This window comes from Panthera leo, chromosome F3 (genome assembly GCF_018350215.1).
Source record: "Panthera leo isolate Ple1 chromosome F3, P.leo_Ple1_pat1.1, whole genome shotgun sequence".
Lineage (NCBI taxonomy): Eukaryota > Metazoa > Chordata > Mammalia > Carnivora > Felidae > Panthera > Panthera leo.
The window spans coordinates 27,621,444-27,638,273 of record NC_056696.1 but is presented as its reverse complement, the minus strand read 5'-3'; the positions used below and the strand labels follow the sequence as shown (position 1 = coordinate 27,638,273).

The 16,830-nt window shown below is 35.6% G+C and overlaps 1 protein-coding gene across 5 annotated transcripts in view; it reads left to right on the top strand.

The window, feature by feature from the left end:
- XPR1 (xenotropic and polytropic retrovirus receptor 1) overlaps positions 1-16,830 on the top strand; it is a 215,134-nt gene that overhangs the window by 124,004 nt on the left and 74,300 nt on the right. For all 5 annotated transcript variants that reach the window (XM_042925575.1, XM_042925577.1, XM_042925578.1 and 2 more), the window contains one exon: positions 9,666-9,767. In XM_042925575.1, the coding sequence (XP_042781509.1) occupies positions 9,666-9,767 (102 nt within the window). The remainder of the gene's footprint in view (positions 1-9,665; positions 9,768-16,830) is intronic.

Sequence of the window (16,830 nt, the reverse complement as noted above, 5' to 3'; positions counted from 1 at the left end):
TATTTGTGTGATTATTTGATTAAAGTCTGTTTCCTCAGGTAGAGTGTAATCTCTGAGGGTGGAGTCTACATGCATTTTGCTTATTATTGTATCCCTGGTGCCTGCCTGGTACATACAAGGGACTTAATACTTGTTGAATGAATGACTCCCAGTTCTATTTCTACTACACCAGTGATTTTAGAGTAACATTTTTATTTTTGAAATCTTCTTAGCCATATGCTTTATATAATTCACCCATCTGTTGATGAAGTAGCATTTGAGAAAAAATAGAATTTCAAGTTATTTATTCCTAATTTGTAAATCACACTTAAAAAAAAAACACCTTTTCTCCTTAAAAACATGAAATCAGTAGTGCTAAATATTCTTCCTATATGTGATGGAACCCAGTCACATGTTAATTTTTATTCATCAGCTCTTTCATTTATGAGTAGTTTTTGAGAGGCTAAGAAGTCATAGCAACTATTGGATATGGAATATAATAAAAATATAAAGAGGTGATATTAAAGTTAGTGCCTCTCCAACTAGTGTTCCACAGAGTAATGTTCTTGGAAGTTTTGCTAGATACTCTACACCCCCTTTCTCATCTTTCCCCTGCCATTCCCCCTCCACCCCAAAGAAAGATTATATTCTTATAAATAACTTTGAGAAACACAATATACTATATCTCCTTCTCATAGAATAATAACAATGCTTATTAGCATAGTAATGCTTCTTTACCCTTAAAGCAGAGTTTTCCAGCTGTGGCACTGTTGACACTTTGGACTGGATAATTCTTTGTTGAGAAGGAGGGGAGAGAGAGGATGAAGTCCTGGCCCTTGTAGGATGTTTAGCAGCATCCCTGTCCTCTATCCATTATATTCTAGCAATACCCTTCCTGTTGTGACAACCCAAAATGTCTCCAGACGTTGCCAAATAACTCCTGGGAGGCAAAACCATCCCCAGTTGAGAACTATTACCTTAAAAAGATCAGTTGACTTCTGTTTGCACTCATACTTCCCAAACTTACTTGAATTCCTTGGAATTCTTCTCCATTCATCTCATACCTAATGTCCTGGGAAATGCTATTTTAAATAATCATTTAGTGAAAGTAAACTAATTCTACTTTTTAGATTCCTGCTTAAAACCCTTCAATATTTTCCATTGCACTTAGAATAAAATTCAAACTCTATGACATGGCCTTCCCATGTGTAAAGGCCTTTGCCTACCGCCCTAATCTTAACCTCCTATCTATCACTACCTGCTGTTCAGTTCCATAGTAACCTGCCTTTCAGGTTCTCAAGCACCCCAGCTCCTTTCCTAATCTGTTATTACCACTCTTGGGAACTATTTTGCTCTTCTCTTGTTCTTTCTCGTCCTTTAGGTTCAGGTTTCAGATTAAATGTCATCTCCTAAGATGAGATCTTTGCTGACCATCTCTTACCCTGCCTGAAGGATAGCTAAACATCCCAGTACCTACCTCCCTTCTTATACCCTGTTGCCTTCACAGCACTTTTCAGTTTGTAATTCTTTTTTTTATTTGTGTGAGTTTCTTTCTGCCTCAGTCACTTGAATGCACAGTCTTTAAGGGACAGGAGTCACATCCATCTTGTTCATCATTACTTATATATCCCCATCATTTAGCACAGAGCCTAGCATCTAATAGGCACAATCATTATTTGTTGAATAAGTAAATGAATGTTTTAATTTATCAGTGCATTTGGAGCTAAAATGTATTTTATTGAGATATAATTCAGATACTACAAAATTTACCCTTTAAAAGTATATAATTTAGTAATTTCTAATACATTCACAAATTTCTACAACTGTCCCTACTGTCTAATTCCAGAACATTTCATCACTCCTCATCCCCTCCTCCTCCCCCCCCCCCCCCCCACAGCCCATGCCAACCACTAATTTACTTTCTGCTTCTGTGAATTTGTCTGCTCTGGACATTTCATGTAAATGGAATGTGTGGTTTTTAGTGCCTGGCTTCTTCCCTTTGCATAACGTTTTCAAGATTTATCCATGCTGTAGCATGTAATAGTACTTCATTCATTCTTATGGCTGAATAATACTCCATTATATGGGTAGACCATATTTGGTTTATACATTAATCAGTTGATATATTGACACTTGGATTGTTTTCACTTTTTGGCTATTACAAATAATGCTGCTGTAGACATTTGTGTATAAGTTTTTGTGTAAACATGTTTTCGCTTCCCTTGGGTATGTATCTAGAAGTGGAATTGCTAGATCATATGGTAATTGTATATTTAGTTTTTTGAGGAACTGCCAAACTGTTTTCCAAAGTGCTTGCACCATTTTGACATTCCCACCAGCAATGTATGAAGGTGCGAATGTCTCTTCATTCGTGTCAGTATTCGTTATTGTCTGTTTGTCTGTCTCTCTCTTTTTTAATCATAGCCATCCTAGTGGATATGAAGTGGCATTGTGGTTTTGATTTGCATTTCCCTAATGATTGTTGATGTTGAAATGTTTTCATATGCCATTGGCCATTTGTATATTTTTCTGGAGAAATATTTATTCAGATCCTTTGCCCATTTTTTAATTGGGTTATCTGTCTTTTTATTGTTGAATCCTAAGAGTTCTTTATATATTCTGGATACTAGACCTTATCTGATATGTGGTTTGTAGATATTTTCTCCCATTCTGTGGGGGTTCTTTTACTTTCTTCATAGTGTTCTTTCAAACACATAAGTTTTTAATTTTGATGAAGTCCAATTTATCAACTTTTTCTTTCATCCCTACTGCTTTTTATGTCATATCTAAGAAACCATTGTGTCATCTAAGGTCATGAAGATTTATGCCTGTTTTTTTTTGAAAGTTTTATAGTTTTAGCTTTTACATTTAGGTCTTTGATTCATTTAGCTGTTTCATATATGGCATGAGGTTGGGATGCAACTTAATTCTTTTGTGCATGAATATCCAATTATTGGAGTTTCATTTTTTTTAGTGCTTATTTTTTTGAGAGAGAAAGAAAGAGAGGGAGTATGTGACTGGGAGAGAGGCAGAGAGAGAGAGAGAGAGGGAGAGAGAATCCCAAGCAGGCTCCACCCTGTTAGGGTGAAGCCTGATGCAGGGCTCGATCTCATAAACCATGAGATCATGACATGAGCCAAATTCAAGAGTCAGACGCTTAATCAACTGAGCCACCCATGTGCCCCTGGAGTTTCATTTTTTAAAACTTAATAAATACATCATAATTTTTTGCAAACATTATTAACATCATTTCAACATTAGCAGTTTCAAAAAATAATGTATGAAGCACATACTGTCTACCAGACATTATGTTGGACATAAGATCTAAAAAGATAAAAAAAAAAAAAAATCCCTCCCTTCAGTATCATAGAGCTGGAAATTAAGAACATGGAAAGTTGTAATAAAAAGTTGAACGGGGGGGCCTGGGTGGCTCAGTCGGTTAAGCAGCCGACTTCGGCTCAGGTCATGATCTCACGATCCGTGAGTTCGAGCCCCGCGTCGGGCTCTGTGCTGACAGCTCAGAGCCTGGAGCCTGTTTCAGATTCTGTGTCTCCCTCTCTCTGACCCTCCCCTGTTCATGCTCTGTCTCAAAAATAAATAAAACGTTAAAAAAAAAAAATTAAAAAAAAAAAAGTTGAATGGAACATATAAGATATTTGAAGAAATTAATAATGGTTTTAAGAAGTAGATTTTTGAGAGACTGCATGTGAAAGTAGAATGACAAGTCTCGTATAAAAAGAAAAATATTCCTGACAGTTGCAGCAAAAAGCACTTGATGGTGGTTGCTATGCAGTCGGGATGTTTTACCTTGATTAGTTCTCTTAGAGTCATTTGCTATTAATTTCCTAATTTGGGGGTGGATGAGAAAAAAATTTTCTGTCATCTCCAAATTTGAGGTAAAATTTTGACCATAATAGAATGACAAAGAAATCTGTCCCTCATTTTCTCTCCCTGTCTCTTTAGTATAGCTGACTTAATATTTATTTAATTCAGAGCAAAGGGTTCTCTACAGCAGTGTTCTCTGAATCATTCTTGACCAATTCTGGATTTTTTTCACCCCTTTGTCTTCCAGGGATTTTTCCTGTTGATGCTAATCTTAGAATTGTTGATATGTGTTGTTAAGATTTGTAGTTATTTATGCTACCTTTTTTAAAAGTAGGCTTAATCTTTTGAGATTAATTACTGAATTAAGGACATGTTAAATTCATTGTATTAGTGTGCTTGGGCTGTCATAACAGAATACCATAGACTGTGTGGCTTAATCAGTAGAACTTTATGATCTCACAGTTTTGGAGGATTAAAATGCAAGATCAGGTGCAAGCTCTTCTAGTATGGCTCGCAGAGGGCCTTTTCTGGCTACTTTTCACCTGCCTTTCCTCGGTGTCCACATACAGGGGTATTTCTGATGTCTCTTTCTCTTCTCATAAGGACACCAGCCCTTTTGGAATAAGGCCATCCTTATGATGTCATTTCATCTTAATTAACCTCTTCAGAGGCCCTGCCTCTGAATACAGTCACATCGAGGAGGTACCTGGGTGGCTCAGTTGGTTAAGTGTCTGACTCTTGATTTTGGCTTGGGTCAGGATCTCACAGTTTGTGAGTTCGAGCCCTACGTTGGGCTCTGTGCTGACAGTGTGGAGCCTGCTTGGGATTCTTTTGTTTTCTGCCCTTCCCCTGCTTGTGCGCTCTCTCTCAAAATAAATAAACTTTAAATACAATCACACTGGGGATTAGGGATTCAACATTTAAATTTTAGGAGAGGGTGGCTGCACAGTTCAGTGCATAACATTTCAGTAACAAATAGATGTCACTTTTATATTCTTTATTTTATAATAAGAAAATATAGTGAGTTTCTGTAAAATTTACATTGTTACTGGAGGGGGAAAAAACCTCGTGTTATCTAGGTTCTCTACACCTGTATTTTCTCAACTCTAAAACGGGAAACTGGCTAGTTGATTTCTGAACGCTAAAATTCTGTTTCTTCAGTTTAGGATTATTAATTTCTAACATTATTCAGCAGATAGGTTATAGGAAGCATAATAGAAATTGATATTCTAGAAATCAGCATTCCACCAACTTCTCATAACTGAGGTGAAGGGCTTAATCATCCTGTTTTCATCTAAATTCTGATACAGTTAACTTTTTTTCAACTAGCTGTGCTGGTTAGATTTTACTATGTATAATTTAAAGATTTGTATGCCGCATGTTACTTTTTTTCCTTCCAGTTAATAATACTCTTTATACAATGTAATTTATTTATCATTCGTGGCTACATCTCATTGTAATGAATTCAGTATATAGATAGAATATAGATAGTGAAATGTGAGATTCCCTTTCATACCTTCTCCTCTTTCAAATGAAATAACCACAATTAACAGTTTGTTATGCATTCTTCCAGTCTTCTTTCTATGAATGTACATATGAATATTGATTTATGCACATATTTTTTCATAAATGAGATCATGCTGTATATATTCTCTTATTTAAATTTTTCATCAGCAGTGTCTTACAATTTTCATACATAACCAGGATGTATGTCTATCTTTTTTAAATGGCTGCATAGTGTTATATGATATTATAATTTATTTGTTCCCCTTTTGTTGGATGTTACTTTGTTTTATTACTATTAAAAACAGTGTTGCATGAACATCCCTGTGCACACATCCTTTTGTGCAGAGATTCCTTTAGAAATATTTCTTACATGTGGGATTGAACACACTGAAAATTTTGATGGCCCTTCCTAAATGGATTTGCAAATTTACATTCTCACCAACAGGGAGCAAGAGTTCATTTACCTTTACCATTGCTGAAAAAATACTTTAAAATTTATTCCATTATGATGGTTGAAAAATTATATTTCATTATTTTGAAGTAACATCTGATATCTGGGCTGTTAAGCATCCTTTCTTTTGTTCATTGGCCATTTGTATTTTTCTATGGATTCCTTTAATGTACCCATTTTTCGTATGGAATATCTTGTAATACTGATTTGTAAGAAATTTTTAAAGTCTATTTTGCATGTGAATCCTTTATTTTAAATGTTGCAGATACATTTTCCCTGTCTTTTAACTTTGCTTCTGGTATCTTGTAGAATGGAGATTTTTCATTATGTGAGAATGTCAATCATTCTCTTTATGGCCTGTTTTGTGTAGTGTGTAGGGTAACTTTCCCCATGTAGGGTTATTTAATTTTTTTCTGCTATTTTCTAATATTGTTTCTTTAACTCCATTTGGAGTTTATTTAAATGGATGGCTCAACCCTGTTTTTATATAGTCCATTCTTTCCTCACTGATTTGATGCTCCCTTTATCTTAATCTTAAATCTCTGTGTACAAGTTTCCCCCAAAATAGACTGTTCCTATGAAACCTTTCATAAGCCAAAATGATGTATAGTGAAGATACTGTTACCATTAATTTATATAGAAACAATTTTTAGTGTTCCCAGGCCCCCCAAATACCCTCTCTTATGCTTTTCTGATACCTTAGGATATACTTTGGTCACAGATGCACAAAATAAATCAAGATAAGGCACAGATGCTCACTGACATGGTTCAAAGCTATGGTGGCTTGATGCTGAGATACTGAGTGCAGTTCTCGGGGAAGGTGCTTTGTGGGGTCACTCTCACTGCCCAGGGTGCTGGCTGCCTTTGTAATGGCCTGCTGCAAAACAAATGCTGAAAACTTTAAAAAACATTTTTTTGTAAAAGCAGAAATCCTCTTCAGGTTTCTTTTCAGTTAGCAAAAACAGGTACTGATGTTATGTCTTTTTATGTAAAAGTAAAGTGGTGTAACTTGAACTTTCAAAAAGGGAAAGTATCTGTATATGCAAATCTATTTTTTTGTATAATTCTTCCCTCTTTTTGCTATTACTTTTCTCTCTTTTTTTGCTATTACTTTTTAGTGTTGCTGTAAGCTTGTCTTACCCTCTTGTAATTTGTGGGCATTAAGTTATATGGGAACCAGAAATCTACATAAGAGACTGCTGGTATTTTAGATAAAACACTCTCTCGTTGAGGAAATGAAGAATTCATATGAGATTGATTCATGAGTAGAATGTTACATACTTTAATACATGAGGCTTATTTAGGTTTTTTGGCTTCTTTGTTCTTGGTAATATTTTAAATAGTTGATGTTGCTGAATATGCAACCTCTATATAAATATTAGTATGTTAAAATTATTTTTAAAACAAGCTATATTTAAATCGCTTTGGTGAACAACTTTATTTCCATCATCTCATGTTAATGTGTGTTAATGAAAGCTCTCTGTTAATAGGGAAACAAAGTAAGTATGACCAAGCCCATATTTTGGTTTTAGGTTTTCTTTCCTAACAATACAATGAAGAATAAAATAAAAATGAAAAGAAAATAGGTAATTAACTCTTATTTTAAATCAGCTACAGCTAGAAGTTATTATAAGAGTAGCATCTGTTACCATGGATCATCTCTAACTCAAGGTCACCTTGAAAGAAAGCTTTGACCTGCTTTATACTTTGAAAAAATAATTCTCAGTGGCCTTGGGCAGCTATAGCCTTTAGTGTACCTAAATTATTGAGCTTACATGAGGAAGTTAAGAGTGGCCATCCTTTCTTCCCTGCAAAATCGGTAGAATCCTGCATTATCTATTAAGTTCTAAAGCATAAGAAATAAAGAAGTAGATATACAAATAAAACTCAAGGTTTTGTGTAGTGGTATTTTTTTTCACATTTGCATTACTCAAATTAAATGAATAGATTTGACATGCTTATTAGAACTTCATTTTTTTTTAATTAAAAAAATTTTTTAATGTTTATTTTTGAGAGAGACAGCGTGCGAGAGGGGCAGAGAAAGAGGGAGACACAGAATCTGAAGCAGTCTCCAGGCTCTGAGCTGTCAGCACAGAGCCTGATGCACAGTTTGAACTCAAGAACTGCGAGACCATGACTTGAGTTGAAGTCGGATGCTTAATTGACTGAACCACTCTGGCACCCCTACAACTTCACTTTAAACTTTTGTTTTTGTTTAAAGTATCTCTGATACAAAGAAATAGTATATATGTAGGTGTTGCATATTACTCAAGGAAATACCATTTTCTCTTATTCCTGGATAGTTGAATTGTTTAAGGGTTTTGGGGATTGCACTAAGATTTGAAACATCTGAGGGACATAAAAGAATCTATACTTTTTCCTAGACATTTTAAGCTTAGGATGCCCGAGAGATCCAGAAATAGGATAGTTCTGTATTATAATTAGCATCTGGAGTCTAGTCAAATCTCACTCGGGCAAGAAACATACCCATTTAGGCTTGGGGAGGTGGGTTTCCTGAAGCTACATATGTCTGTACTTACGATATTCAGTAAATTAATAGCTATATGATAGAACTCACAAAGTGGATCCAGCCTGCAGAGACATATATTGATTGGCCTATACTGTGTTTTTAAAATATCTAGATTTTATGACTTCTCCTGAAAATTGGAAGATCTGACAACCTTAACCACCTATTGCCACAGGGCAGCAACTAGCTAGATGGACATATGCTCTCACTTGCCAGAATGCATACCACTCCTTATCCTGAAGATGTCTGTTGCCATTTATCACTATACTTGCACAGTCACCCATTTGCTCAACCCACTTATGTTCATACCCAGCATCTGTAGCCTTAAAATATCTAATTTATAACCATCAGTCTACATTTTTCTATGCTGGTGCAGCTAAGTGAAAATGAGTTGATAGCAATTTAATATAGTAGGAACAATTGATTCATTTTTTTTTTCCAGGAACATATTACATATTCATGTCTTCATTTTTGTTCCTTTTTTTATTCCCTGAAATATTTACTTTTGCTGAATCCTATTCATTTTCAACTCCCAACACCTTGACTCTTCCTTGATCACCTCTGTCTCCAGTAGTGTCTTCCTGTCCCCAAGTCTTAGAACACTTATTTTCTCCACCACTGTAAATTTATCATAGTGGAGATTTAGAGTCTCATCCAGTTAAAAAATGGCTGCATTCCTATAAAGAGGCCTTTTAGTAGTCTTTTCTTAATATGGTTCACAATTCATTGTTGTCATTTTGAATACTAAGAAAGTAGTAAGTTTAAATTTTATTTCCCTAACGTATTTTTTTAAGTTTATTTATGTTTTAAAGTTTATTTATTTATTTATTTTGAGAGAGACAGAGACAGCGCAAGTGGGGAAGGAGCAGAGAGAGAGGGAGAGAGAAAGAATCCCAAGCAGGCTCCATAGTGCCAGCGTGGAGCCTGATGCGGGGTTCAAACTCATGAAACTGTGAGACCATGACCTGAGCCAAAACCAAGAGAGACAGAGCTTATACAAGTGGGGGAGGGGCAGAGAGAGAGAGGGAGAGAGAATCCCAAGCAGACTCTGTTCCCTGCTAGGGCAGAGCCCAACTCGGGGCTCAATCCCAGGGACCTTGGGATCATAGCCTGCGCTGAAATCAAGAGTCGGACGCTTAACCGACTGAGCCACCCAGGTGCCTGGTTTTTGTTTTGGTTTTTGTGTTTGTGTTTTCCCAATAGGCTTCACGCCCAACATGGAGTCCAGTGAGGGGCTTAAACTCATGACCCTGAGATCAAGATATGAGCTGAAATCAAGAGTCAGATGCTTAGCCCGCTGAGCTACCCAGGCACCCTTTCCCTAGCTTTCTTAATTGACCTTTGGTCATTAAATTTAAATGTTTTCCTTGCTTTCAGTTACAGATGAGGACACAGTAAAGAGGTATTTTGCCAAGTTTGAAGAAAAATTTTTCCAAACCTGTGAAAAGGAACTTGCCAAAATCAACACATTTTATTCAGGTGAGTAGTTTTTTGGTACAACATACAATAGAATTTCTGCTGTTACGGAAAGAGAAACTCTGCATGTCATTGTTTATTTAACCTTCTGATCATTATTTTAAAATGGTGGCTTGTTTTCCTTCCTATACTGCATTTAGGGATGTTTTCTATAGCTAAGGTAGGAATGCATCTGGTGCTTCAGTATTTAAGCCTAATATGGTCATTGCCTAGATTCTTTTGCAGTTGCAAGGATTTGGGAACCTCCTTGTGAACCAGTACTTTGTAGAGCTTCGCTCAAGTCCAGGCTAAAGCTTTAAAGACTCAGAAATTTGATTTTATCATCTCAAAGCTAAATTACAGCTAAATAAGCTAAATAAGCAGTTCCTGCTTATTAATTACATTTCTTTTGTCTTTCCATTGTATGGAATACTCATTTCTATCTCTCTAGAGCATTGTCTCCAGAGTGGCATCTACAAGATGCTATTGGAGTTGAGGAGGAAATACTAGAACTTCTATTTATTTATATCTGACCCTTTAAAATTCTGTTTTTTATATATGTTTACTCCCCTAGTCCTTTAACTTCTGTTTTTCTGTCTCACAGAGCTCAAGTTTCTTGACTCCTTCATCTATTCCAGTTGACAAGACCCCTCCCAGAATTACTTCCCTCTCTGTTAGTCATCTTAACCGTGTTGTCCCTTATGCTTTTTAAATCCTTTACCCTCATTGCTTTGTACTGCTTCTGCCTAGCAAAATTCCAACTGTGAACCAATCCAGCCTTTCCTTCTCCATGCCTATTCCCTGGGTGCTTAGGATAGCTGGGGGAAAAAATCACATACCAGAACAAGTTTGAACCAGTGTAAATTCACTGTTACATTCTTAACTGTGTCTTCAAAGCTACCCACAGGTCCTAATCAGTGCCCTTTTCCATGCTCCAAAATATTTTTCTGGACCCAACTCCATTGTCTTGAATTTTCTGACCCCACCATCTTCTCCATCATGCTCATTATACTATACTCCTTCCTTACAAATAAAAATAAAGGCCTTCAGCTCCTGTTGGTGTTTAATACTTATGCAGATCTAGGCCACCCCTCCCCCAAAATACTTGTTCACATTCTTACCCTGATTTATTTCCCTCCAATCTTTTTAGAAAAGATATCCCTCTTTAGTCCATGGCAAATCTCTGCAACTACTGATTAAATTTTAGCTCCTCAAGACCTTGCGCCAGTAATTATTTCTTCTAAGAATTAGTAAATAAACGCATCGTTGATTTTCCTTTTAACTGGTTTAATCTCCTTAGCAAGTCACTGCCTTTTAGCAAAAAAGAAACAAAAAAGGAAGCAAATGCCTTAGTTCTCCTCACCTCTCCCTTATGGCTAGACTTCCTAGGCAAAGAGAGCAGTTTATGCAGAGACACAGAGCCATGAAAGGGCATAGCATGTCCTTTGCACTACACTGTAAGTACCTAGAATGCAGAGACAAAATGGCAATATTATTTGAAACTGTGCAGTGGATAGATTTTCAGCAAGGGGAAAATGTACAGAACAATTGCAATGTGCAAGAACAGAGATAATTTCCATAATTAGGAGTAGGAGTGAAAGAGGAACTAGCAGTGTAGACAGAGAAGGAGAGGGCAGCCATGTAATGAAGAATGAGGAAGAGGAAGCTAAGAGGAAGGCATTTGCAGGGGAAAGAGTGTTTAGACTGAGAAAAGGCTATAGGATATGACCTATGCCTGTAAATGAAAAATATAAAGGCCAAGTTTATTAGCTTTTTTTTTTTTTCTGTAATTTTTTTTGGAAAGATCTCTGAGCCCAGTTCTATGTGGATTATTGAGATCACAAAGAGTAGATAATGCTTGTTAGTATACAAAGAAAAAAAAATATCTACTGTTAATAAGAGATATATATACTGCGTGTTAAGTTGTAGTAAAAACTGTATACACATGTGACCCATCATACCTAGTCAGATATGTGTATTTTATGTATGTTTGTATGCATCTATATATGTGTGTATATGCAGTATATTTAAATAATTAATATTTTTTCATGGAATAATATCCTTACTATGTGTAGTATATATTGTTTTCTATAATTATTTCTCTTTGACTTATAATATGCCAATTTATGATCCACACAATTGCTTTTATGACTCCATATTGAGTTATAACCCTAGTTTGAAAAATGGTATCTTAAATTTCATTATTTTTCAAAAATAATTTTAGGCTTTCTACTATTGAAAGTTTGGAGGCTGTGATTAAATGACTTCCTTTTTCCTAGTGTGTTGGCAGGACCAGTAGGGCATGTCTCTTGATGTCACCACAGAGGAGGTACAAATTGATAGTCTTCAGACTGACTTTTTGCCAGGTCAGGAAGTGATGGGTAATATGAAGACATGATTGACAGAAATAGAATTTGGCTCTTGTTCTAGACAGTATCATTTTCCTCCTTATTTAGCCACCTGCTCTGTGGCAGATTATCTTATAGACAGCAATCCTCAGAGACTAGGACACAGAAAAACTATAAATAACTAAAATAACAGGGATGAGTTTAGTGTATAAACCTACCTCCACCACTTATATCTCACAGATTATTTAATGGTCAGCTAATAATGGTCACTTTCAAGTGAGATATAGTCTTGACTGAAGCTTTTAAGTACCCCCCAAAAAATGCTATAAAAGCCAAACAAAACATAGAATGAATACTACTAAAATGTACATATTTATTTTCATACCAGTTCTGTTACCTACCAGTTATGTTTTGGATTTCTGAACCTTACTATTTTTTTAGAAGAAGTTTACCATTTAACCTTCTTAGGCCTCTATGTACCTTGTAAGATGAGCAAATTCATTCCCAGTCCTCTAGGGTTCCACATGTAATGAGTTAGAAACAATTGACAATAGTTTGATGTCAGTCATGTAAGTCATTGTATTGCTCTTTATTTTATTTATATTAATATATAAAATCTTTTAGACTGTGGGAGGAGAGGGAAGTTTTTTTAAAGGAAGGCTCCTTTTTGGTGATAACATTACTAATTACTGAAGTCTCCTAGGTCTCTTTTAGTACTAAAAATGGCATCAATTCTAGAGGCGATAGTGTCAGAGATCTTTTTTTGTGGTGATCAGTAATATCCTTTTCCATTGGTAATATTAATGACTTCATGTTACAGTACCTTTCTCTTTGAACCAGTTTGCTTTCTCTCTCCATTCAAAATACTTACCTTCCAAGCCATGTTTTTATGTGCCTACATAAAAACAAAATGTTAGAATGTGTCTGTTGCTTTTAATATTCCATTATTAAAACAGGCAAGCCTTTTTAAAAAATGTTTATTTATTTTGAGAGAGAGTGCTATAAGACCCGGGGGGGGGGGGGGGGCTCGGTGAGGGGGAGGAGAGAGAGAGAGCATCCCAAGCAGGCTCCGCCTGTCGGCTCAGAGCTCAACACAGGGCTTGAACTCACGAAACCATGAAATCATGACCTGAGCCGAAATCAAGAGTCAGACACTTAACCTACTGAGCTACCCAGGCGCCCCAGTTGGAATGTTTTAAATAGCTAAGGGCTTCTTCCTTTGTTTCTAAACAGTCTGTTTTTTCTGACCTGTCCTAATTTTTTGGCTTCAATTATTCTGAATTCACAGCAATTTTATGAGCTTTTCTGTTCTTTACCAAAAAAGAGGGAGGGAGGTGGGAAAGGTAGGAGGGAAGGAATGAAATTACAGTAGTGTTATTCAGAAGTATGAAAATTATGGCATTAGAAACAGATTTATTTCTTGGCTATAGAATATTTTCAGGCTTCATATATATGCAAGACCAATTGGATAATAGTTACTCAGAACTATTCCTATTACAGTTATTCCTGTAATCCTATTAGGTCTATTTTTCTTTATTCTTACTGAATTTGAAGCATTGTATATTATTATGCCACTGAATGTGTGTAATAAAACATAAGTATGTCTTTCACTGAAATAGTAAATATTCATTTTACAAGTGATCATATGTATCTAGTACCCACATAGCTAAGTTATGGCTTAATGACTGATATGTGTGTATGTGTTTGCTTGCATATGTGTAAAGACATGGATTAAGTATATATTAATTAGCGTGATCATGGGTCTGTGATATTGTTTAAAATTCCCATTGTCCTATTATTTTTTCCTACATCATGATTCTCTTAAGTTCATTTCAACAGAATCATTTACTTCAGAGCTATTAAAGAATGGGGAGGTGGGGAGAAGTTGGAAATTATTTATGTACTATCCACATATCCACTGTCCTTCTCTTCTGTCATATCATTTCTTTCTTTCTAAGACTGAGAAGATGGGCAATGTCCATGGTCATGGAGTAACACAGTTGCCGGATGGCATCTTAATAAAAAAGCCGATTGTCATCAAAAGTAATGTTTTTTTTAAACTGTGGGTTGCAACTCTACACATGGGTCAGGGAATTAAAATACGAGGGGTCATCTCGGGTATTTAAAAAATATATATGGGCACCTGGGTAGCTCAGTCCGTTAAGCATCTGACTCTTGATTTCACCTCAGGTCATGATCTCATGGTTTCGTGAGTTCAAGCCCTGCATCGGACTCAGCGCTGGCAGCGTGGAACCTGCTTGGGATTCTCACTCTCCCTCTCTCTCTGCCCCTCCACCACTCATGCTGTCTCTGTCTCTCTGAAAATAAATAAACTTTAAAATAAAAATTAAAAAATACATGAGAAGAAATAGTAGAATGGAATAGTAGAATAGCTGTTGTGTGTATTGGTCAACTGTACTATTTCTTTTATGTACAATATGATACTTGGTATTTTCAAATTTTGCAAAGTACTGTGGAAAGTGACATGAAGAACCATTGACTTTGCTTAGAGGAAAAGAGAGGGATTGAGGAAAAGCCTACACAAGAAGTAAAATTTAAATTGCATCCTTGAAAATGCGTAGGCATCTCCACATGCTCTTGGAGTAGCATATTGAGGATAACAGTCGGAGAGGAGTTGGAGTGCAGTGTTCCAGGGAAACACCTATCCAGATGCATTGTGAAATCAAAGTACATGACATATTTGGGATTGAGGAGTATAACAGATAGTCTGCTGAGGCTGGAGTTGTTTTACCCACACATGGAAATTTTAGACTTCAGTATTTGAGGTGTAACAATCTCAGGTAATAAGAATTCCAGATAAAAGCACAAAAATGTCATGTAATATAACAATTAACTACCCTGAATCATCTAGGATGGGTCAGCCGTCTTACAAATTTTGTATTTCAAATAATACTGACATCCATAAATTGAATTAGCAAGATCATAACATTGCAAGATAAGTATACAAAAAAATCAAAGTATTCTAAAACACTAACGTTGTTTTATCAACAATTATTCTTGAGTTGCATAACTATAATAGCTTTGTTATTAAGATAGTTTATAGTTCTGAAATAACTTTTCTCTAAAAGTAAAATATATATAAATCTGGTGAAAACTAAAAAAAATACCTTGTTGGGGTCCCTGGGTAGCTCAGTCCGTTGAGCGTCCAACTCTTGATTTCACCTCAAGTCATGATCTCATGGTTCGCGAAATCAAGCCCACATTGGACTCTGCTCTGACAGCTCAGATGTACTCTGTACTCTCTATCTTTCAAAATAAACAAACAAACAAACAAATAAATAAATAAATAAATAAAAATAAGATCTCGTTAACCCTAATGTCCCTAATGTCTTTAAGGGACATATAGGTGCTTTGAAAGTTTTGAATGGTTATTGGAAATTTTTATCAAATATTTTATTATCTGAGAGCTTATGGCATTAAGCATGTATTCTTAAAATAATCTGTTCTCATTCAGTCACTGGATTTACTGGAATGTGTAGAGATTGGAATTTATTGCCAAGATAGGCTATTTTTATCAGTATTCATAAAATTACTTAGAAATATTCATTTTTATTTCTTAAGTATATTTGTAGAGTTTAATTCATAGGCCAAAGTACATTTTTGTGTACATATATACCTTTTCCCAAATTCTGTGCTGTCCCATATATTTGAACTTTTTGGAGCCCTGACTCTAGAAAACTGTGGTGTCATTGAAAAATAGATTTGGACACTTGTCAAAAGCAGTGTTTCTCATCCTTTTTAAACCTATTGATAAGTATTAAACCCTTTTTCTAAGTATAACACTGTAACTATGGTAATATTGAATTCTTTTTTGAAATATGCTTTATACTCCCCTACTTCCAAACAAGGATTTTCCTTTATGTGCTCTTCCATTTCCCCTTAAGGAAGAGAATCACTGGTTCAAAAACTGCAAAATACCCCTGGCATTTATTATTCCTCTATTTCTCTATAGGCACTTGGATTACTAGAGAGTTTTTCCTACATATTCATTCATTCACTCAGTCAACAAACATTGATTGAGCCTACTGTATGCAAGCTCTTATAATATAAAGATGATGATGATAGTCCACACAAAAATTTATATGTGAATATTAATAGCATAATTTATATAGTAAAAAAATAGAAACAATTGTCCATCAACATGCATATTTAAACAAAATGTGGTATATCCACCCAACAAAATATAATTCACAATAAAAAGAACAAACTCCTGTGGATGAACATCAAAGTCATTATGTTAAGAATCCAGACAGATGCAAAAGACAACACATCGTATGATTCCTTTATAAAAGTAAAGGAATTTCCTTCAGAAAAGACAAGTTTATAGAAACAGAAAGCAGATTAGTGGTTACTTGGGGCTAGGGGTGGGAATGAGGAATGACAGCCAGTGGCCATGACAGAAGTGTATGGGATGTTGGAAATGTTCTAAAATTGAATGGTGTTGATGATTGTGCAACTCCACAGATTTACTAAAAATCACCAAACTATGCTTACCATCGATGAATTCTATGCTGTGTAAAGTATATCTGAAAAAGCTATTAGAAAACTGCTCACCATTAAAACATGAAGATTTTTTTTTGCTCTCAAGAGAGAAGCATTGGCCTTAGAGAGCTCACGGTTAATGAAACAAACATATAAACAAAGAATTATATGTTCAGTGTGCTTTGTATGCATGTTTGTGGTCTAATGAGAGCCCTGTAGCGGGAGTTTCAAGTTGT